The sequence below is a fragment of the Prunus persica genome, chromosome G6, assembly GCF_000346465.2.
Source record: "Prunus persica cultivar Lovell chromosome G6, Prunus_persica_NCBIv2, whole genome shotgun sequence".
NCBI classification, from domain to species: Eukaryota; Viridiplantae; Streptophyta; class Magnoliopsida; order Rosales; family Rosaceae; genus Prunus; species Prunus persica.
The window spans coordinates 8,091,718-8,116,433 of NC_034014.1; the positions used below are offsets into that span (position 1 = coordinate 8,091,718).

The 24,716-nt window shown below is 35.5% G+C and overlaps 2 protein-coding genes and 1 pseudogene across 3 annotated transcripts; all 3 read left to right on the top strand.

Annotated features, from left to right (window-relative positions):
* On the top strand, positions 370-5,041 carry LOC18774056 (protein UPSTREAM OF FLC). 2 transcript variants are annotated; one of them, XM_020567029.1, is made up of 6 exons: positions 370-1,089; positions 1,209-1,278; positions 1,374-1,489; positions 1,671-2,553; positions 3,857-4,117; positions 4,281-5,041. In XM_020567029.1, the coding sequence occupies exons 1-6, from the start codon at positions 900-902 to the stop codon at positions 4,351-4,353; spliced, it is 1,593 nt and encodes a 530-aa protein (XP_020422618.1). In that variant the 5' UTR covers positions 370-899; the 3' UTR covers positions 4,354-5,041. The 2 variants fall into 2 exon arrangements, with proteins under 2 accessions (XP_020422618.1, XP_007205039.2); XM_007204977.2 differs by having other exon boundaries at positions 371-1,089; positions 3,857-4,168.
* On the top strand, positions 8,139-10,917 carry LOC18772040 (annotated as a pseudogene).
* Positions 19,267-20,154, top strand: LOC18775580 (transcription factor FER-LIKE IRON DEFICIENCY-INDUCED TRANSCRIPTION FACTOR). The gene has a single exon (XM_007206894.2). The coding sequence runs from the start codon at positions 19,569-19,571 to the stop codon at positions 20,064-20,066; it is 498 nt and encodes a 165-aa protein (XP_007206956.1). The 5' UTR covers positions 19,267-19,568; the 3' UTR covers positions 20,067-20,154.

A 24,716-nucleotide genomic window follows, 5' to 3' on the forward strand; every position in this document is an offset into this window, starting at 1 on the left:
GCCGAAAGAATTTACACGTGGCACCCAATTCTCAGTATAAATTTTTTAGGAAATTACAAATTGCACATCAACAAAGACTTTATTGATAATAGGACTCGAATGCTGATGAAAACTACACACAATACAAGGACTTTACCAACTAAACCAACTCTCGTTGGCTGTCATTTGTTATATCTCCATAAAAGAAAGAACAAAACTCCATTTACCATATCCTGAAAATTAACCATTCAAAGTTGAAAAGCCATATCACTCTCACTCTTTCTGAAATCTGTGAGACGATCCTTGGCTTTCACATGAGGTAAAACCCGTACACAAATATAAAATAAAACAATACAAACAAAGCAAAAGCCAAGCAAAATAATCGAAAAGCAGCAAAAGCCAGAGAGAGAGAGAGAGAGAGAGTCGCATTGAAGCAACAAGCAGCCACTATTTCTCTGGTAATAAATTTCGGTTTCTTTTTTCTTTTTGAAGCTTTTTCTCAGACACATAAATAGACAGAGTCGTAAATACAAACACATACTGCACAGCGTGTGTGCATTCTGCAATGCAATAAATGCGGGCGTCCACTTCCTCCGATGCTTCATCAGCTTCCTCTCTTTGTTTCTCTCTGTCTCTGTTTTTTTGTCTCCTTGTCTCGCCCTCTTAACAAGTTCAAATTTTTTTTTGACTGGTTTCAAAGATTCCAACTCTCCAACTCTCTCAGACTGAATCTCTGATCCGGTTTTCTCCACCATTTTAAAAACCCACAAATCTTCTGCGGGTTTCACACTGATCTGAGCGGCAGAGCCGCCATTGAAGCTCCGAGAACTTTGTTTACTAGGTTTTGGTGAGAACCCAGAACCTAAAGAGCTTTCAACTTGCTAGAAAACTGTGGAACTGAGCTGAAAACAAAGGAAGCAATGGAGGGTAGGATGAAGAAGTACTCACAAGTGAGTCCTGAGAGGGCTAAAGTGTGGACTGAGAAGTCGCCGAAATACCATCAGAATCGCAAAGTCCCTGTGGTTTACTATCTCTCTCGAAATCGACAGCTTGAACACCCTCATTTCATGGAGGTTCCTGTAACCTCTCCTCAAGGGCTCTACCTCAGAGGTATTCAAAATTCAACTAACAAATAGCATCAATTTCTGGGGATTTTCTAGTGGGTATTTTGTTTTTTTGAATTTTGAGGATTTATTTGTTTATTTGTTTATTTTTTATTTTTGGTGCAGATGTGATTAATAGGCTTAATGCTCTGAGGGGCAGAGGCATGGCTTCCATGTATTCATGGTCTTCTAAGAGGTGAATTTCTACTCCTTTTTCAGCCCAAATTTTAGAAATGGTCGATTTTTAAGACAGTGTTTAAGTGTGGGGTTTGTTTGTCTGAATGAGTACAGAAGCTATAAGAATGGGTTCGTTTGGCATGATCTCTCTGAAGATGATCTGATTCTTCCGGCCCATGGAAATGAATACGTCCTCAAAGGTTCTGAGCTCTTTGAAGAATCTAATTCAGGTAAAAGGGGTAGAAGATTCATTTTCTCATTGTTTGGTTGCTAGCAATTGAAGTTAGTAATTCTAAAATTCCATATATTTTTTGCACCAGATAATAGAAATTGCTTATTGACCAAAATTTTCCATTCCATGGTAAATAAATTAAACATCCTAAATCTAGATGCTTACTTTTTTCATGACAGATCGTTTTAGCCCCGTGGCAAATATAAAAATCCAGAACTTGAAACAACTACCAGAGCCAGCATCTTCTAGAAGCCAAGATGATTCTTCATCCTCTTCGAGTTTGAATGGAAAGGAAACAAAGCATTCTCAAGAAGATGAGCTCTCTCCTCCAGTTCAACGTCCTGAAGGCTCTTCCAGTGCGTCTCCTGAGTCTACAGTTGGAAAGAATTCTTCTTGGGGGGGTTCTCTGAGCTTGACAGAGTACAAGGTTTACAAGAGTGACGGTTTAGCTGATGCTTCTACGCAGACTGAAGAAAATGTGAACAAACCTAAAGCTCAAGAAACATGTACAAGGGGTGTTTCCACTGATGATGGGTCATTAGAACCTGATAGTAGTTATTACCAAAACAGAGTTCCATGTGAGAAAGAGAACTCTGAGATTTGCAGTGATTCAGTTTCTCCTCCTCCATCTTCCTCTAGTGCATCTTCATCGGGTGGGAAGACTGAAACTCTGGAATCACTTATTAGGGCTGATGCTAGTAAAATTAACAGTTTTAGAATTCTTGAAGAGGAAGACATTCGAATGACAAACTATCCAAGGGCCAAGGCTACTAATGTACTTATGCAACTCATCTCATGTGGGTCAATATCAGTGAAGGATCACCGTTTTGGTCTTATTCCAACATACAAGCCCAGGTTTTCCCATTCCAAATTTCACTCCCCATTATTCTCCACTAAGGTAATGTTGGGAGAGCTAGACTGCCTATCAGACAATCCAAGGCTAAGGGGTTCGAGATTGGAAGAGAAAGAATATTTTAGTGGGAGCTTGATTGAGACTAAAATGCTCAAGGACGAAGATGGATGCTCAACTCTAAAGCGATCATCTTCATACAATGCTGACAGGTTTGCCTAGTCCCTGAACTTTTCTTTCAGTTCTTTTAGGCACTTTTTGTCTTATGATACAAGTATTTTAGGGTAATCTCTTACCACTTGATAGTAAGGTCGGACCAAAATCAGTCAAAAGCATACGTAAGATGATGATAATGTGAAGTGCAGGGGTGTTTATTTGAAAATTTTCACGTATGCAGTTTCCCTAGATGGTTAAACCCAGGGATTCTACCAGAGTTTTGACTTCTTAGCTACCTTGAAGAACTAAGATGTTTCTTAATTCTTAAATCAGATTAATCAGTTATAGAATTTGAATGATGCTTTAACATAGACCGCCCCTCCTAGGATAAGTTGAACAACTTGAGCTTGGGCCCCTTGGATGCTTCTTCATTCCTGGTGACTGCAAGCACATTTTGAAGTCAAAAGTTTAGCAAAAGTTTGGTTGCTTAGCAAACCTAGCTTGATCAAGACCATGATCAGTGCAATTAGGCTTCTGAACATCCAAGTTAGGTCGGTTTAAGCAGCTGGATACTATTTCTCAAATCTCAATTTAGCTTGGTCTATTGTGGGCTTTGTATTTAATTACTCGTTTGGGTTTACTAGGGTAGAAAGGAATTCTTTTCTTTGTCAAATAAGGAATTTAGCTCTGGTAATTTAATAGATGTGTAGTTAGAAATAACTAGGATTATGAGGTAGTTGTCTGACTTTGTTGATAGAGATGCAACGGTGTCTTATGAGAAACCAACGAGTATTGAAAGTGGAACTAGGATGATTTCAAGGCTCGGTTTAGAGAGAATTGGGTTTGGTGTGGGACTCATAATTTTTTGTAATCCTCTATGCTTAAGCAGATTTCCCCCCTTGTCTATGGATATCAGCAAGATTCTGCTGAGTCACATTAAATTTTGTGGTCTCTTATATGCGTGATCCATTTTATCTGATCTTTGTAATGAACGTGCTTTGCTAAAAGTTAGCAAATCACAAAGCCTAAAACTGTTAGATCAGATGTTAGCATCACAGTGACAGTGAAATAGAGAATTACATCAAATCATGAGAATTTGATTTGATCCCGAACAAGGAATGAAGCAGATTCACTTCTTTCTTTTAATAAGAGAAGCAGATTCATTTCTAATGCTACTGAGAGCAAATTCAAGGGGTTACATGTACTAGGTTAGGTCCACCAAATTGCATCTCTGGGACTTTCCCCCAATTTGGATTGCTTTGTTGAGTATTCTGGAGTTTTTTCCATGAAGAATTATGGGGGTACTTATAAGACAGTTGCAACAAGTATGGTTCAAATGCTAAACTTATGAACTTGCAGGAGTTGTAGGAAGGCAGATTCAGTAGAGGACAAAGAGGACAAAGAGGATTCTACCTCAGGACGTTCAAAATGCATCCCAAGATCAATCAAGGCGTCACTCAATAAGCAACAACGAGGTGAATCTATGAGATCACCTATTTCTGACAAACCAAGGAACTCCTCAGATGGAGTTGATGGTGCACAAATCAATACCCACTGTGCATCCAATGGAGCTAGTAAAAGAATCACAGGGCCTTCATCTCTTAAAAAGCAATCAAACAGGTTAGATTCTTTTAGAGAAGAGAAGGAGAAGGTGATCAAAATCGAAGAAAGTTGAGTGTTGACTCCTCCCCATTTTCACATTGGTCAAATTTATTACTATAATCCTGTTTTTTCTTGTCTTGTCAATGTTGGTTGACATTTTGTTTGTTTTCCTCCTAAACAGGCTTGCTTCAGGAGCTCGGGTTATAATCCAATCGAGAACACCGTTCGATACTACCGCAGTTGGCAGCTCATAGACAGCAATGCTTAGTGATAAAGTAAATGGCTGACTTTCTGGTCGTTCGAATTTCAAATGATGTAAACTTGTTGGCGGGTTAAGGCAAAAAGAAATTTTTTTGTACATCTGAAAAGTAAAAAGAAAGGAGCAAATCACATAATTTGCAAAGGGGATGATGGGTTAGGTGTGGTCCTGGTGGGTGGACCTACTCCTGAGATATGGAGTTGGATTTTTGGGTCAGGTTGTTCAAATGGGGTTTTCCCTTTTTCTGCCCTGCTTTTATCTCAGAACAGTTCCTCTTACAGTATGGTTCTGCTATTAGCACCAAAGATTTATTTTAGGGTTTCAAATTTTTCTGAGGAAATCCCTTTTGGACTTGGATATCGGGATTCAACATCTCATAGGATTCCCTTGCCTTGTGGTAAAGTGGTTGACTCTCAAAGCCCGAAGGTGCTTTGGACTGTCATTTCTCAAAGCCGAAAAGGTCCTTTCAAAAGGTCAAAGCAGCTTACTTTGGGGTTTGGTGCATATAATAATGCCATTATTTTTCTAAATTACTATTTCTTGGCTATCTCTATAGCCTATGGTTGGTTTCCTTTCCTTTGTTTGGTGTCTCTCTTCTTTTAGGACAAAGTAGCAAGATGCAAATGGGGTATGGGTTGTAAAAAAAAAAGGTTCAAATCACATGTGAGATGACTTTGATTTTATGCTCAAAATTTTAGTCCTACAAGGATAGAATAGAAGGAGCTGTGTGCGAATAAATGAGTTGTCTGGGGGAGCTTTTGCTTTGAAAAACTAGTGTATATGTTTTTCTTGCTTTTTTCAGGGCACAGGAAGCTTTGAAGACTGAGAATAATGTTTATTTAGTATAAATTTATAAAACATGAAATTTGGGCTTTGCTCAAAGCAAAAAGAAAGACAAGTTGGCCAGACATGCATTAATAATAAAGTGACTGAGGCGTTGGTTGAAGGGTGGTGGAGTCTTGAGATTGAAGAGTATTGCGTTGCTTTTCCAATCATTCTTTGGGTCTTTTAATGTCTCAATATGCAGTCACTATCCGCAATGTGGGATGACGTGTTGGAACTTGTATTTATGCACTCTCTAAGTAGTCACTAGTTTAAAAAATGGAAATTTAGTTATATACTCAATTTTAGACATAGTCTTATAAAAAAGTTCTATATTATTTAAAAATTATAAACACATAAAAAAAAATTCAAAAATTGACAGCTATTAATTTTTTTAATTTAATAGTTGTTTTTTAGTTTATTTGTGTGTGTTAAATACCTATATTGTCCTTATACTATGGATTTAAGAGAAGAAAATCAGATTTGCCTAGATCTGCTAAAAAAATCAAATATGCCAAAAAATTAAAAAATATATAACATCCGCATGATATATATTTGTATAGGAGAATTGCCTAGATCTGCTAACATCCGAATATTTGTATAGGAGAATTTCTATTATATATATATATATATATATATCTCTTCTCGATCTCATTAACCACTAGTAGTTTATCTTTTAGCTACTGTCAAAGTTGACAATGGGTTTGCTTGGACAATCAGTGGAGTTTCCTTTGTATTTTTGCTCAGGTCTCTGTCGTCCTTGTTTTTTTCTTTACACTTGGTCTTGAACTGTTGTTGGCAGGTTCTGTCCGTTGACTTGACAAGGAGAACTGACAAAAAAAGAAAATTCATTGATTTTTTTTTCTTTCCTTTTCTGGACAAGGAGAATTGGTAGGGTGTTGGGATTGGTTGAAGATCATTCAAACACTAATTCCTAGCAATGAAATTCTTAATTTTCTTTTAATCGGGTTCCATTATGTTGCAATCATCCTTCTTATTTTTATGCTTTGATAATTGAGTAAATAAGAGGTTAATCAGAACATAAAATTCACAGACAATCAACTAGCTCTTGGTCTAGTGATACTTCTCTTCTCAATGTTAAAAGAACTCTAAGTTCGAAACCCCCAACTCCCATTGATTTAAAAAAACATCTCGGAAAAAATTGGAGCATAAAAATTACTACCCTTTGAAATTTGGTAGGTATAACCAGAGGTAAAACTTAGTAATTAGCCTTCAAAAGTATTGAGCTGTCATGGCAAGAAGTGGGCCCACCAAACTGGACAAGTCCGAAGACAAGACTTGCTTAAGCTGCTATTTGGGCAAGCTGACGTCATGTCGTCATATTGACGTTAGCGTGACGTCAGCGGCCAATTTAAATACCAAAAAAATTAAAGTGAAGAAACCATATCCTTGTAATTTTTCAAAATGGTAATCAAAACATACTTGAAGTGAAGAAATTAACCAACCATACAAGTAAAATTCACACAGATACAACATTATCCTTCAAATTTGTAATGCAAAAGTATGGTTTGAAGTTAAGTAATGCCACGACAAGTGTTCTAACGAAAATATAAAAATGATGATTTGGCACTAATGGCACACTTGAGCGTGTGGAAAGACAAGATTAGCGATTAATTAATTTTCGTTTGAGCTTATGGAGGGCTAAGATTGGAGCAGGGAATGTGTTGGGGTTGTGTAATGCACGTACAACTAAATAATCGATTTAATTAACACCTAATACACTTGGTTGTATAAATAAATTCATAATTAGAAATAATATAAATAAGTAAGTACTTCACTCACAGAGCCCCTACCGCGTTGATGCAACGTATATGCTTTTGGGATCAAAGCACATTCGATTCGTGTACTAGTTTTTGCTTAGCCCTCTCGTTCCAACCACACACGTACATAAACAAATAAAAAATGATTTCCTATATATACACAAAATCTAAGACATTATGTATGCAAAATAAAAGAAGGAGAAAATAATTAAATTTACTATAAAACACATTACACATAGCTTTTCTTTTTGCCTCCCTGGACTGAAAGGAAAGATAGGAAGTGGTAATCCAATTTCCATAAATTTAGTTTTGAAATTACTTAAGGAAAGAAATGCATTTCATCATCTATATTTTTTTTGGTTGACATTTCATGTATATATATATATGATATAATGCATATATTTCTGAAATTTCATCTACGTAGTTATTTTGAAGAATTACGAGTATGCACACAATTAAATCGGGAAATTGTCCAATTTTAAGAGAAAATTTTTGGGTGGAGACTTTCCTGATACGTGACGGATTGAAGATGATATTAGAAAATCAAATTCCTATCAAATCAAAATATGAAAAATCGGTTTTAGTGCAAAATACGATTTATGCTAAAAATGATGGCTCATTAAGTCAATATATACTTCATACTAAAATCCCATAAAATCAAGTTTTCTTATTTAATGTGTAAGGAATAAAAGCCGCCAAAAATTATCTTGAGAAAATTGATTATTCCGAAAAACTATTTTTCGTACTTAATCAATTTTGCACCTCCGCTAAAAAATTTCTGGGTCCGCCACTACGAGCAGTGTCACTATCTTTAAAATTTGGTTTTGATGTTCAATCCCAATGTCAATAAACAAATCATCTCCAAAACTTCAGAACATAATATTTTTAGCTAGCTACCTCCCCCAGGAACATTCGTTTCCAGGATATATATATATATATATATATACAGTGTACATATCTCAACGTTAACCTATATAAACTGAAATTACACTCACCCCATTGCTCACTTCCATCTATATATATGTTTTGGTCACACCAAGACTAAGTTGGCCTCTCTACCCACCAAACAATGAATCCCATTGATGCTCTAGAAAACCCCGCCCTGCACGACCCTAGCTTAGAGCTAGAGTTACATGATCTCATGGATGGTGCCAACTTTGATAAGTTTTTCAATCTAATCCGTGAGAAAGATCAAAACCCTGTCGTGGATCGTTTCGATTGTGATCATGATAATAATCACTTTATTACTAATGGCTGCTTAATTGATAACCAATTTGGTCCGACGACGTCACGACCCCTGGTGATATGTTTGGCTTTAATATTAATTCATTGCTCCCAAGTTTTGAAGGGGAAAAGAAAGAGGTTCCAGAAGAAGATATTAATGGTAGGGACGACTCTTCAGGAACAAGTACGACAACTACAACTAAGAGGGGGAAGAACATGGACAAATCAAGAACTTTGATTTCTGAGCGAAAGAGGAGAGGACTACAAAAAAAAAAAAAAAAGAAGGTAGAAATAGTTACCATTTTGTCATTAATTTTGGTGATTGTTGTGGGATTACTAAAGGCTTTAGTCACTAAAAAGAGCAAAAAAGGTGACTGAAAGCCTTTTTAGTCACCCAAAAAGTAAAAAAAGGTGACTAAAGTCTTTAATAATCCACACAACAGTCACCAAAATTAGTGACAAAATGGTGACTGTTGCCACTTTTTTTTGTAGTGAGGAGTATGAAAGAGAAGCTCTATGCATTGTGAGCCTTGGTTCCGAGTATAACTAAGGTATGCCTTCGTATATGCTCGGGTAATATACATGTATAAAAAAATATTTCTCTCGACAGACTGTCTGACAATTGTTAGGTTGAATCTAAACCTATTAATCGGGTTGGTTTGTGTTTGAATGCATTTACTATGCATATGTTTATTTTTGATAGGTATACAGCATGATGAACCATATCATCATGACATTGTTCAGCTGTGAACTCCGTCAGGCTAGTATACATTATTAAATAATGCAGGTCCTTGTGAATTAATGTGCAGATGGATAAGGCATCCATTGTTGGGGATGCTTTGCAGTATGTGTAAGAGTTGTAAATGCATGCCAAGGAAGCTGAAGTCTGAGATTGCTGGGCTTGAAGCATCCTTTGGTTGGGCGACCTCAGAGATATCAAGGATATAATAATATTGGAAACAGTGGAAAGATTCGAATGGCAAACACAAGCCTACTAGTTTCCAAGAAAATAATTCAGGTACACCCACCGTACACATTGATGCAGACATATTTACTATTTTCATACCATTTAAAATTTGAAACACCATAGCAGAAGTGAGTTAAGCTAGTTGGTTAGGATAGTCCACCCTCCTTAGAGCATGTCCAGCGTTGCAGGCTTGCCCAGGTAGGAGGGGGCCTAGGCCTAGCTTTTGTCTCTAGCGCTCAAAGACAAGACCAGGCAATTGATGGGGGCCACAAGCCTGGGCAGGCTCAAAGGCAAATCTTGCCTGGGTTTGCTGACGTCGTTGATGACGTCAACAATTAAAAAAAATTTAAAAATTTTCAGAATTTTCAGAATTTTTTTTATATATAAATACCTAGTCCTATTTTTTACAATACCTAATCCTATTTTTTACGATACCTAGTCCTATTTTTTACTTCTCATGTTAAAATTAATTGTTTAAGTATAAAAAAATATAAAATAAATTAAAATGAATGGTAATTGTCGTTGCCCTTGCCATTTGGGGTGGAACTAAAAAAGGCAAGGCTGCCACTATTCACGTGAATAGTGGCAGCCCTTACCTTGCCTTTGCCTTGCCTTAGCCTTTTGGGGTGGACTTGCTCTTACACCCAAGTTTGAATCCCCTTCTTAGAAATTAGATCAATTTTGTTAACGGCTCATACCATCACTGTGAGCCGAGCCTATTTAAGAACACCACATGGCCATAGGGGGCTAGGTTGCCTTTATACTGATCCGACCAGATGAACTACCCCGAGTGTCGATAAAAAGCCACCTAATCGAACCTGTTAGGAAAGAATGTGAATAAAATGGCTGAGCATTCTAACACCGACCCGACCACTGGGATGCCGTGTGTGACCAGAGGCGCATTAATATTAAACATGCATGAATAGGCCCCTGTCAAGTTAGTTACTCCATCCGTCTGATACAACAGTCTGATGATGGAAGGGATCAATTAATGTACTTCACATTCAAAGCCATGGTGTCGCTTTGCCATGTGATACCTGATGGGTAGCCAGGTGATGGAGATGGATCAATTAATGTGCCTCCCATCCAAAGCCAAGTGTCGCTTTACCACATAATCCCTGTCAAACAACATGGTGATCAGAAGAAGTCATTTAATGTAGTCCAGTCCCACCAGGGGGAAGAGAGATAAATATCTCCTTCTTAAATATCTTTGTCTCTCCTTCTCCCCCTCTAAATACCCCTCACCTATATAAGGACAAAGGTAATAAATATTCCCAACTTAAAAACCCTACACATCCTTCTCTTCACCTCTAAACTACTTCTGACTTAACCATCAGAGGGGGTTCAACTGGGATAAACCCCAGTTCGCTCCTATTTTGATACTGTTCGAAGTGTGTAGGCCATCTCCAGAAGGTATCTCAACCAGGAGATTAAGTGTAAGCCCAAACCTTAATCCAGGTTCAGGCCATTCACTCTACTAGAAGGACACACAGTTTACAAATTTAGAGTACGTAATTTAGACAATTGCTTATATATATATATATATATATAGAAAAAAACATAAAATAAATATTTGAAACATTATAACTTGATATTAATTGATGCATGTGGGCATGTAGATGGACATGTTTCAAATGGAGGAAAGAGGATTTTATGTGAAATTGGTGTGCAACAAGGTACAAGGGGTGGCTACATCACTTTACTAGGTTCTTGGGTTCCTTATAATTTTCAATGTTCAGAATTCCAACTTGACCACTGCTTCTGAGAGTCTTGTACTCACAGTTACTTTGAAGTTATGCATTTTTCTTCTTCTTCTTCTACCTTTAATTATTTTACTTGATTCTCCTTGTTTTTTTTGGTTACATATTTTAATTGAACTATTTCAGCTGAAAATAAGTGGTCTATATGTCAAATTAAATCAGGTTAAAGAGTGTGAGCAGGAGATGAACTTGCCAAATTTGAAGCTTTGGGTGATTGGGGCTCTTCTCAATGAAGGATTTGAATTAATTTAATCAACCTTCTCTTCCTGAAATTTTATATCTTTTTTGTGATGATATTCAAAATCTTATATATTAACGAGCAACTAAACATAATTAATCTCCAGAATCGTATAAAGAGAGAGCCACGACCCCATGTGTATGCATGAAGTTACAATTACATTAATAAAATATAGGGAATTCTTCATTGCTCTCGTAATCTGATTTTCCAGTTATTCATATTTTTATTAAGAACTCGTTTTAAATATAAAGGTTATTTATATCTACACCCAAAATAGAAGAAGAAGAAGAGCACGTGTGTGAATTTTTTTAATAAACATTACTTACTACATTTGCCTGTGAATATTTTAGTAGGGCACACGTACCGTACGATAGTGTTATGACACCTACCACCACCAGTTTGTTTACAATGGTTGTAACCTATCCAAAAATCTGTGTAACTTGTCATCTTTGATGGGTGTTGTGTGTATCAAACCAACTTTGATGTTTCTTTATATACTGCAAGATGACCTAGCTTGAGCAGCAGGGGGGGCGTAGCCAGGTCCCGTCTGTTAAGATTGACTATTCCATGTCCAAGTATTGTTTTGGGGGTGGGCGGGGGGAACTTAAATCTCTTATGAAAAAAATATTTTAATGTTTAAAGCACATAATAAGGCATATATATATATTTTAATTGAGAAAGACGATAGATTGCATTCATAATTTAGGCTTAAAGGCCGTCAGACACAAAGGCTAATACAAATAAACACATATAGTTAATATAACTACGCAAGCACATTAACCACAAAGGGTACTCAAAATACAAAGGAGTCCACCAACAACAACATATGCACAAAGCATACCTCTACTCATAGCCACACAGGGCCAAAGAAATTCCGCCATAAAAGCCACAAGCCTTGAAAAACTAGGCAAATGCGCCTCAACATACAAAACTACAAATGCAACTACAACCTTTAAACTTTCATAAGTAAAACCTACAAATAGAGACTACAACATGCAACAAACTCAAAAAAAATTGACACACTTATTACAACTCTAAAAACTGCAACACACAACAAGAAAATAAAAGCTGAACTACCACCACGTCGTCCCCAAGATAGTCAAGCAGCCAATCACCAAAACCTAGTCGAAAGCTGGTAAAAGCCCCAAGGAAGGGATGGGCGGGGATGAAGGGAGGGTAAGGGTGGGAATGGGAGGAGAAGAGGGACGGTGAGGGGCTAGAGGGGATGGACGGGAGGGAAGGGGTGGGGAGGAGAGGAAAAGGGAGGGGAAGGTCTGGGATGGGAGGAGGGAGGAGAAGGAGAGGAAAATTTTTATATATATGCGGAAAGTTTTTGGGGAGCCAAGCCCTTCCTAACTTTGGGAAGAAAAAAAAAAAAAAAAATTTCTGATTGGGTCAATAAGCCATTTGGGCCACATGCATTGAAAACAGTCGCGCCAGTCAATCCCAATTAACTAATTAAACCATAGATTATCCGAAGATAATTTCAATCTGAAACAAAACCAAAATGATGTCAACAGTTAGCAGTTGGATAAAGCATCTAACATTTAGATAAGGGCTTACAACATGTATTAGCCCTCATATTCTTATGGCCTAAGACCCAAATTTACTAAAAGGGTTATACAAGCCCAAGAAACATAATCGTCAAGCCATGTTATGCAATAAACCCTATATACCTCATATATTATATCATATATAATTATATATATAGGCAATTTTATTTCCTTTCAAAATTCAAACTACGGCATGACATTTTTTTGACCGGATTTTTTCTCATTTGGGAGTTTTTAAAGGTAAAGTTTTAATGATGCCACACTTGTTACATTGCTAAAGTCCAGTCATCTTTTTGTACTCTAATATTGTTGTTTCAATGAAGTTATCTCACTTTGATAAAAAAAATTTTAAAAAAAAACAAACAAACTACGGCACGACATAATATATTGGTACTTTTTTATCTAGTGGGCTCAATTTTTTATATATTATAGGGTTAATCATTTTATTAGTCTCTGAACTTATACCTGATTTGCATTTGAGTACCTTAATTTTGAAAATGGTTCCCGTGGTCCTTTAACTTCACTTTCATTAGGACAAATGGTCATGCCATCAATTTTGTTAACTTTTTCTGTTAAATGTAGGGGCAAAATGGTATTTTTATGTTAAAACCAAAAAAATGAATAAAAAATCATATCTTTAAAATAACAATAAAAGAAAATCAAATAAAAAACCAACCAAAAAAAAAAAGATAAATCAAGTTTGGGGGATTAAAAATCCAGATAGAAGGGGAGAGTGAGAGTTTAATTTTAATTTTTTATTCATATTTTAATCAATTTTGATACAAAAATACCATTTTGCCCTTGCATTTAACAGAAAAGTTAAGAAAATTGACGACAGGACCATTTGTCCTAACGAAACTGAAGTTGACGGACCACGAGAACTATTTTGGAAATTGAAGTACTCAAATGCAAATCGAGTCTAAGTTCAAAGACTAATAAAACGATTAACTCTTATATTATATATAATTATTTGCCCATATTAAAAGCAATTTTTGGAGAGTTCAAAATTGTAAGAGCCAAACTAAAATCACTTCAAATCTTTTAACAATACAATGGCCCATATTAAAAAATTATTAATTTGCTTTGGAACAACAAATATGCAATTAATCAAACACTTCCTCAAAAAAATGTTGAATTCTTATAGTTTCATGGTTTATTTTTTTTTTTTGGAGATTCACTTTTTTTTAAAAAAAAAAACCCTATATGAAATGGACTTTAGAAACACACCCAAAGTCTTTTTACAACATAACAAAAAGGCTTTTAACTTATTTTAAATTATAAAACTGCCATTGATTTCTTAAAACAAACCCAACCCTAAAAACTTATTTAAAAAAATCCAAAACACTTAATAAGGTATCAAAGTAATTTAATAATAAAAAATAAATTTAATAGGGTCAGCTGTCTTTTTTTGGATTTTTTTTAGGTTTATTTATAGAAATTAAATAGTGTAAGATTTATCTGTATTATTAGTGCTAAGAATGAGTATATGACTAAATGTCTCCTTTTTTCTTTTGTCAACCATATGATAGTTTACATTTGTTATTTTAGTTCAAATAAACTACTATATTTATTCCAAAAAGAAAATACATGTGTAGTCTTTTTTTTTTTTCTTATAAAATTATGATTACATACAAATACAAATTAAGGGCCACTCAAAGTCAGGGTCGGCCCTAATGAAACCAAAACTTACTAGTGGATATTCAGGAGGCAACATTTGTTGTATTATTTTTCTTTTTGAAAAGTGAATTTTCAGAAATGTAGAATGAAAAAAGAGAAAAGAAACTGAAGTAACGCAAATTGACTGTGTAAATTAACTCGAGCAATGACAAGATTAATGATTAAATAACTCTTGTTTCAGCATATTGATCATTAGATTGGACTAATGCTTGTGTTGGTGTTGCTTAATCAAATAAAGAATTCAGAAAATCTAATACTAATAACTCATAAAATAAAAAGAAGAAGGAATTGATGAAAAGCTACTTGATCTTCTTTGGGAACTTGACTAAGGAGTAGTTGGGTTTTATCTTCATTTGATATATAACTACGAGAGCCGTATGAGAGAAAACTTTCACGTTTGGTGTTGAAAGGGGGAGATCCTATAGGATCCTATCCAATTTTTTCTTTCGCTAGGCCCGTAGCTAAAAAACCTACTTTCTTGCTATTGCAAGGTTCATTTGAATATGAAATCTAATCCTGGAAATACAATCCCACTTTTTTTTTACTACCCAAGGCTCTGATACATTTCGAAATCAAGAAATTTCTACTCAAGCAGGTGCTATCCAAGAACAATTAGCTGATCTGAATTTGCGAATTATTATAGATTATTCGTTGGTAGAATGGAAAAAATTATTTTTCTTTATAATTGTTTTGATATGTGAAAGGAATAACAGAAGTTTAAATATTTAGGAAAAGATGCATAGGTACAAAAGTATAAAACAAGAAAACCTAAAAAAATTATTATTTAATAATACCACCTTTTTGGTAGTATAATAACAAGTTTTTATTATTATTATTGTTAGGATGTGTGCATATATCATGTATGTATATATACGGTTAATCAGTGTTATTAAATTACTGTATTAATTATTCTACTTAAACGTAACATCTACCATCAGTGTACAAAGAGCTAGGCAGGTGTCAGGTCATCCTCCCTTAGTGGAGGAGAATTATTATTGCGGAAGCTGCATGGCAGAGAATGCTTAATTGAACTACAACTGAGAAGAAAGTTTCTCCTTTAATGCATGACCACATACAAATAGTGCATGCATGAAAATGTTGCCTATATAAGGCACAAACTAATGCTTTGAAACCATCCATAAAACAAAACCTCGCTTTAGAGAAAAATTGAGAGAGAGAGAGAGAGAGAGAGAGAGAGAGAGATTTCATGTTGAGATTGTCTCTTATGATCCCATTACTTTTCTTAGTGTAAGATTTTGCTTTGACGTTTCATTGTTCTTGTTCATTCATCTGTTGCTGCCTATATTATTTTGTTCATCGCACAAGAGGCTTTAGTATGATGCTATCATTTCGCAAACAAGTCGTACTAGAGTCCAATTAGTATGAGCTTCATTCAACAATTGTAGTGTTCATCTTGTGTGGATTAAAAAAGGAAGCATGGGTCTGGAGTCCAATTGCCGACCCATATAGGGGTTAGGCCTCTAAAGATACGTGCCCTTGGTGAACCTCTTACTGCAGACAAGTTGTGAGGGACGCCATGAAATACAATTTCAAGTCAGGGGTGAGTAGAATGCTTTGCAAACGACTTAAATACGCGACGAGGTATTGTAAATGACATATTAGCTTTGTTGTTGTGAACTTGTGATATGCATCCTCTTCTTAATAGATAGGTATCCCTCTTTTGGTGAAGGAGGGAAAAATATGTGGTGAAATTATTGGCTATTATTATTCATCATCTTTGACAACAAGTAGTATCAGAGCTTGCTCAAAATTATTATCTTGTTTGATTTAAGATAGAGTCGTCATCATCCATCGTTAGCAACAATGTTCAAATTGACTACATCCAATTATTCCATTTGGAAGCCAAGAATAGAGGACATCTCTTTTACTACAAGGAATATTTGTATGAGCCTTTTCAATTGCAAGGACACACACCGAAAGGGGAGTTAGACAACACATGGAGCATAATGAATAGAAAAGTTGTCGGACAAAATCGACAATAGGTGGATCAAAGTGTGTTCCATCACGCGGCACAACCAAAAGATGCATATATATTATGGACAAAATTGTCGTTCATGTATGAGAGGAAGACCGTTCAAAATAAAGTCTAATTGATTTGACGATTGGTAAATCTCAAGTACAGAGATGGTCAAAGTGTTATCGAGCATCTTAGTGACTTCCAAGGTTTGATCAACCAGTTGACGAATATGTAGATGGTGCTCGATGATGAGTTATATGCACTAGTGTTACTCAACTCCTTGCTAGATAGTTGTGATACACTAGTAGTGTAATTAAGCAATTCAACTCCTCGAGGCGTTCTTCCATTGGACATAGTTAAAGATAACTATGTTCAATGAAGAAGCAAAGAGGAAATAACAGGGTGCATCACCCGAGTCATAAGCTCTTGTGAAGAGATGATTCAAGGGGTAGGTCCAAGACAAGAAGGGACCTAGAATGTTACCATTATGGCAGGACAAGCCACATGAAGAGGGAGTGCATGTTTTTTAAACGATAGCATGATAGAGGTAATGAGAGAAATGAAGCCAGAGACATGACCACAACTACCTTTGGTGGAAATGATGTAATTATTATATGTGGTGATGTATGTGTTAATCTTTCCTCTCAAGATACATGTTGGATAGTAGATTCTTGCGCATCATTTCATGTTACCTCACGATTGAACTTCTTTACATCCTACACCAATGAAGATTTTAGTAATGTGAGAACGGAAAATGAGTAATTATCCAAGATCGTGGGAAGATGAGTTGTTTCCCTTGAAACCAACGCATGTAGCATCTTGGTTCTCAAGGATGCGAGACATTTTTCACAATATGATCTTTATAGGATTACTTCGCAATGAAAGATACACTAATGTCTTTGCTGAAGGGAAATGAAAACTCAGAAAAACTCTCTTGTCATAGCATAAACGAAGAAGGACAATACTCTTTACATGACACACGCAAACATCAATAATGGGTATGTAAATTCTCTCAAAGGAGACTCAATTGTGATTTGGCATAAACAGCTCGGTCACATGAGCGAGAAATGGTTGCAGATTTTAGCCAAAAGAAAGGCACTATCCAATTTGAAGAAAAGTATACCTCTAAAATCATGCATGCGTTGCTTGGTTGGAAAGTAACATAGAGCTTCGTTTCAACATGGATCTGCACAAAGAAAACCCAATGTATTAGATGTTAATTTTTTTTATTTTGATGTTTGTGGTCCTATGACCACTAGTACTCTTGGCAATGCAAGATATTTTGTTACTTTCATTGACGATGATTATAGTAAGGTGTGGGCTTAGGCACATAGAAGGAAAGATCACATGTTTGAAGTTTTCAAGCAATTTCATGCTAGCGTTGAACGAAAACTAGTAGAAGCTTGAAATGTATTCGCACTGGTAACAAAGAAGAATATATGGGGGCGTTTCGAAACTGCTGCATAAGTAATGGAATCATGCATGAACGATCTATTTGAAAAAATCCTCAATATAATGGCATAGCTGATAGGATGAACATAACCATTGTTTAAAGAATTAGAACAATGTTATCTCATACCAAATTGCCCAAGAGTTTTTGGGGTGAAGCTCTCATGACTGCGGCTGAATTAATAAACCTTCAATATATTTGAATGGTGTGGACAAAATCTCTACAACCAAACACTTATTCAATGATTTATAGGAAATATCTTTCCAGACCAGAACTTGTTCTAGACATCACCATTCAAAGGTGTTGAAGGAGAAAGGTTAATTAGATCAACCGTGGTAATGGGAGCTTCACCCCCAAAACTCTTTTGTAGTTTGGCATGCGATAACTTTGTTATGATTCTTTCAACAATAGTTATGTTTATCCTCTCTCAGCTATGCTATTATGCTTAGGAGTTTTTCGAACAGATAGTTCATGCCTGATTCCATTACTTATGCAGTAATTTTGAAACTTCCCCATATAGAAATGAAAAATTATATGACGATAAATGATACACTGATGTCAGTGCTAATGAAAAATGGAAACTCAACAAAAACTCAATTGTTCTAGCTTGAGGAAAGAAGAAGAGCACATTTTACATAATACATGCAAAGGTTGGTAATCTGTACATAAAAGCTCTTGGAGAAGATTTAGTCAAGCTATAACATACATTGCTTGGTCACATCAGTGAGAAATAGCTTAAAATTCTTGCCAAAAGAGAGGCATAAATCCGGATGAGGAAAAGTATGTCTCTAAAATCATGCAATCGTTTATCAGTTGGGAAACAATAAAAAGTTTCGTATCTTCATATAATGTATGCTCTATATTCTGAAAAATACAATATATTGGATGCTTTATATTCTTATGTTTGTGGTCCTATGAGCGCTATTACGAGATACTTTGTTATCTTTAGGTAAAGTGTATGAAGTAATGCTCTTGTTGTTTAAGTGGTTAAGAGTAATTATCCATGTATTTGAGATCTTGTATTCGAATCCCCATTCTATAATATCGCTTGTGTAAAAAGAAGAAGAGTAAAGTGTATAAAGTATTCAAGAAATTTCATGTCAGTGTTGAATGAGAGATTAATAGAAATTTGAAATTATAAATGTTGAATGAGATCTGGTCTCTCCCACTCTCTCTCTTCCTCTACTTGAATTTTTCGGTCAGATCTCGTCGAAATTAACCAAATTTGGCTGATTTCTCAGTAAACCAACTATATTATGGGAAAATTTTCAACGATTCAGCATCGATCGCCGATGATGACTCAATGAGAATAGCATAAATCCATGGAATAAGAAAACATATATTTGTTATTGTAATTTAGTCTAGTGGTATTAATTAGTCTTCATTCAAATTGGCCTGAACAAATGTTGATACTTGTTTGGTCATTTACTTAAAAGAAACACCATTTTTATCTCCTTATTAAGACCCATATGTATCATGACAAGTTTTCTTTTGTACTTACTAAGAGGCACTGTTTTTTTTGTTTTTTGTTTTAATAATTATTATTATTTTGTTATTAAGAGGCACTGTTGGTGTTGTAGTTTTGTCAGCTCCCTTAAACTTTAATTAATAACAGCTCCAACGTCAGAAAAAAAACAATCCGCATCCTGATTCCTTTCACGCTTGAGATAAACATGAAACCACATCCACGATTTCTATATATATATATAAACATATTTTATGACACATAATTACACAAACCTCACTATCAAACAAAGGATATGGATGCCCATGGAAACCATCTGGGAGGTCATAACATCAATGACTTTGAGTTACAAGACCTCATAGATGATGCAAACTTTGGTCAATTCATTGATCTTATCCGCGGCCAGAACGAAGATCCAGTGGTTAGTTTTGATTGTGACCTTATGATCAATGGCTGCTTTGATGATTATAACCTGTTTTGTCCAGCAAGTACTACTTCAGCTGTGGTTTTTGGTTTCAATGATGCCGTTGCATCCGACCCAAGTGCTTCTTTTCTTGGCACATTATCCGACCCAAGTGCTCCTTTGCTTACCACATTACCAAATTTTGATGGAGAAATGAAGGGTGGGGAAGAAGATCATAATGGCAAGGATTCGTCTGGAACAACGACGACGAACAAGAGGCAAAAGGTTGATCGGTCGAGAACCTTGGTCTCGGAGAGGAGGAGGAGGAGGAGGAGGAGGATGAAAGAAAGGCTCTATGCACTGCGGTCCTTGAAAGAAATTGGGATGTGACTATGCATAGCTTTATTGTAGCCTTGAAAGAAATTGGGAAATAAGAAGTGTGGATTGCGGCAAGTATGCACGTGTCCTAATGAGCTGTCTTACAATCACATGTTGTGCAACACATGCTAAACTCAGTCCGATGTTTTGATTGCAAACTTACAATAAACAATATACGACATGTCACATTAAGCCATTGAATTAAGGCTTAATTAAGTTCATGAACATTATTAGCCTGGTCCGACCATCCGATAATATAATTAGCCATTTTTAAGTAGAAGCTGGTGCCGTCATGTGCCATGCCTTCAAGCCATTCGGTGCCAAAATGACATATTCAGTGATGCAAAGAAAGCTCTCCAAGTCAAGAAGCATCTAATATCTCTAGAATATTTCAAGTATTCAAGTAATTTAATTAAGTGACTTGTAAGACAATTCGTTCATAAAAAAAAAATGCAAATCATGAGATCTTGAGATTTTTTTATATTTTTTTATTTCTGGAATGTACAACTAGTATATGGAGGGAAGTAGATTTGAGGGTGTTTTAGTTGATGTGATAGCTCTTTTTTCTGCTTATGACTTTATACGCCTTATTATTTTTATTTCGAATTTTATAGTTTGAATGGAGAATGGTCTTGATTAGTTCTTTTTCTAGTGTGTATATTAATTAGAAATTGGAATTCTCATTAAGAATTGAATTCTACTTATGGAGGATTCTTGCGTTTACTTCACATCAAGGAATTGAAAAGTAAGTGGAGCCTACACAAAATTATGAATAATTTTGGAGGAATTCAATTCTTGAGTGGGAGGTGGTATTCTGATTCTTGGAAAATTAATCCATTAGGAATTCATCTTTTTTACCTTTTATATCCTTATCACAATTTTTAAAATTTCAAATATACTATATACTTTAACCAAACAACGATGACATTTTACTAATTAATATCACTCCTACTCCAATTCCATATGATTTAGTAAACAACTTCAATAGGAATCTGGAATCTAACAACCATTAATTTATATGGTTTAGTAAACAACTTCATTAGGAATTCAGAATCTAATTCTCCCCAATCCAACTCCTCTTCAATTCAATTCCTCATCATTCAATTACGGATTAGTAAACATGCCATTTATTCTAACTGATGATATTATGTTATTTTCTTATGCAATGAAATGATCATATCGCCTATTCATATAACACGTAGATTAATAACACTACATAACTGTGTTAAAGTCACACTTACTGAGCAATTTTTCCAATTATAATTTTAGGAGTAGGACAAAACATTGATAAAACATATGCCAAAGAATTTAGTGGAGGTGTTTGTTAGATCTAACTTTAAGCTTCTGGTAGAATCTTCGATTTCAACCTATGAAGATGATGCAAGTTAAAGCAGGAAAGTCCTGGTTTCAGGTCAATCCGAGACCGACGATCCGCCAAACGCAGCAAAAGGGAGTACCTAAAATAAAAAGATTTTTTTTACCAAAATTATAAATAAATATAATTTAAAAAAAAGTTTGTACGAGGCAAATAGAGAAGTCATCACTGGGGAGGGAATTGGATAAGCCAACAGCAGCCGACTAGGGAGAGGAAGTGGGACCTCTGTGATAAAATATAGAGAAGAAGATTACAGACATAGAAAAAAGATTTAATGGGAGTTGACTAAACAAGTGGAATATTGGTGAAAATAAGATTTCTTTAATTTGTTAACTATATATGTTTACTGTTTTTAATCCTAAATTTGTTCCAAAATAGCTGTAATTGTTTTCTTTTTAAATACAAGATGTCTTGGTTTACTTTAAAATTATACTTTGAAACCTCATATAAAAATTTGATTAATTTATTTTTGTTTTAAAAATATAATGTATAACATACCTCTATTTATTTTCTATTACAAATTTTTCACTTATAGAAAATTAAGCTATTGTTGGCACTCCAAAAGTTCATTATTTGCTCATCTCTTATATTTTTATAAAAGAAAAAAAGTGCATAATGATATTTTTAGAGTGCCGATAATAACTCCCTTAAAGAATACGACTTTAAAACATTGTCGAGCGGCAAACAACTGTTGCTCCATCATAACCAATTGTGGCACTCAACTACTATTGCATTGCTTCACTGTAGTATATATATCCCCAGCCTAAAATATTAAACCCTAAACTCTCAAGTGTCCTAAAACATACTGAATCATTCCTAAAAAACTCAAATAATATCTAAATCAATCTAAAAAGATTTAGAAGTGAGGAAAAAAAAATAATCCATGAACTATACTACAATTACGTCAAGTACAATACCATATCTCTAGGTCTAGTCATAAAAAAGACGTGAGAATATTTCATGGAACATTATGGTAAAAAAAAGTTTATTATCGTCAAGTGTTTTCAAGTACAAAAAATTGTCCAAGAAGAGATAATTAATTATCCCCATAAAAATGAAAAAATAGGAACAAATCAGAATTGTTTTCTCTGCCTCACATGGTTCGATGAACCATACTATTTCTCATCTTGTTGCAATTTTTTTTTTATTTTAAAAAGTTGTAATAAAAAGTCAAAACCAATTTGAGAAACATTGCACACATATGCACAGCACCTTCTTTATAGAATTGTTTTACTTTATGATTGCACATGGTTTGCGCATTTTACTCATCATCTGATCAACAAGATGAGTTATACATATATACAGAAATTCTTCTATATGTACGTTCGGACATTATTATCTTACGGAGACTGTATATTTTCTACTATTTCTCTTTGTTTTCCTTCCTATTTACAATGGCATTCGCACAGTAATAATGTATAGAAATCCAAATAAGAGAATGAACTATATATATATTATATATAATCCATGAAATAAGAAAACATATAATATAGGAATAGTATTTGTTATTGTAATTTAGACTACTGGTATTAATTAGTCTTCATGCAAATTGGCCTGAACAAATGTTGATACCTGTTTTGTGAAATTAGAGATTTTGTTAAGAAGAATAATTCTCAGTTGTTATTGATAGAGCCAAAAGGCTAAGTATTTATAGAGATATTACAAGCTTAACTAGGAAAACTAGGTTACTTGGAGACTACTCCAAATCAATTACAATCAACTAATAAAAGGAAACTAAATAACAATTTAATAACATTCCTAATTTCCAACACTCCCCCTCAAGTTGGAGGGTGGATATCAAGAACGTCCAACTTGCACAAGAGATTGTGAAAGGTGTTACTCCCAAAGGTTGCTGATAAAGAGGCAGTGGTGTCACTGCTGTAAAGGGGGCAGCTGTGTCGCAGCTGTGTCACTGTTGTAATGAAGGCAAATTTGGAGGCAAATGGAGCAGCGGTGTGCTGCTGTAAAGGGGGTTGTTGCTCCTCTCAAATTTGACGATGTATGAGAGTCGTGAGTTGAAGGAAGCAGCACCCAAATAATGTTGTGCTGATGTTCAGCACATGTTGCATGTATGAAGGCTGTTGTTGATGTTGCTGATGTGCAACGATGGTGATTTTGTTGCTAATGTGCAGCAAATGTTATTGATGATGCCTTTTCTTGAAGCTGAATAATAATGCTGCTGGGGCAGCTGAATGATGGTGTTGCTGGTGCAACTGATTGATGATGTTGCTGGTGCAATTGTGCGGAAGCTATTGATGATGGTGTGCAGCTGCCTGTGTGCAGCTGATGTGTGACAATGTGTCTATCTCCCATATCTGCCCCTCAAATCCGAAGCTTGTAGAGGGTCGAGATTTGGAAAAAGAGCAGAGAGAATGAAAAATAATGATGAAAGAGAGATTAAAAAAAGAAAAGGAGCAAAGCCAAGAAGATGGCGTGAAAGTGAAAAAAATACTTTTATTTTTATCTTTGGTTTGAAAAATGACCCACCGAAAAAAGGATATGACCTATCGAAAAAGTTAGCCAGAAAAAGAAGAAGAAGAATTGAGTGATGTGGAGACAGAAAGAAAATATCAAACTTGGCCAAGAAAAAAGTTAGGTAGAGAAAGAAAACAAAAAAAAATTGGGTCTGATGTGAAACCTCAAAGAGAAACTGATATATCAACAAAGGAGAGAAAGTGAACGCTCATGTTGGGTTGTCGTGGTGCAAAGAAGCGATGGCAACACAGAGAGAAAAAGGACCAGCAGTTGTGCAAAGGTGCTCTCAGGGAGATTACGATAGATGGCTTGGATACGAGCGATCGATGATTTCTAGGCAGGGGTAAAGAATCAATGAACACAATGGCTGGTCAACAGCAGTGGTGCTAGTGTAGAGCCTCCTGCGTTTGTTGGAGATGTCGTGGGTTGTCCAAAGACATGACGGCTCGGTGAGCCTTGACGAGGCTCATGGAGGAAATAAACGGCTTAGTGAGCAGTGACGAGGCTCACGAAGAAATCGCAATGAAGACGGCGTGTCTGCCGCAAGCGTAGACGACTTAAAAAAATGATGGGTAGGCTCGATGAAGGACGAAGATGCCGTGGTTGTGGCAAGCGTAGTAAACATCAAAACATGGGCTCAATATCTGATTGCAACAGAGAGCATGACTAGAGATGGCTCAATATGATTTGTATAGAGAGCAATACTTGTATGAAAAACATAAGGAAATTGCAGCGCCAAAGAAGGGTGCGACTGTTGGTTTAGTTAGATGTAGGAACTGTGGGATGGTATGGCTTTGTTAGCGGGAATAAAA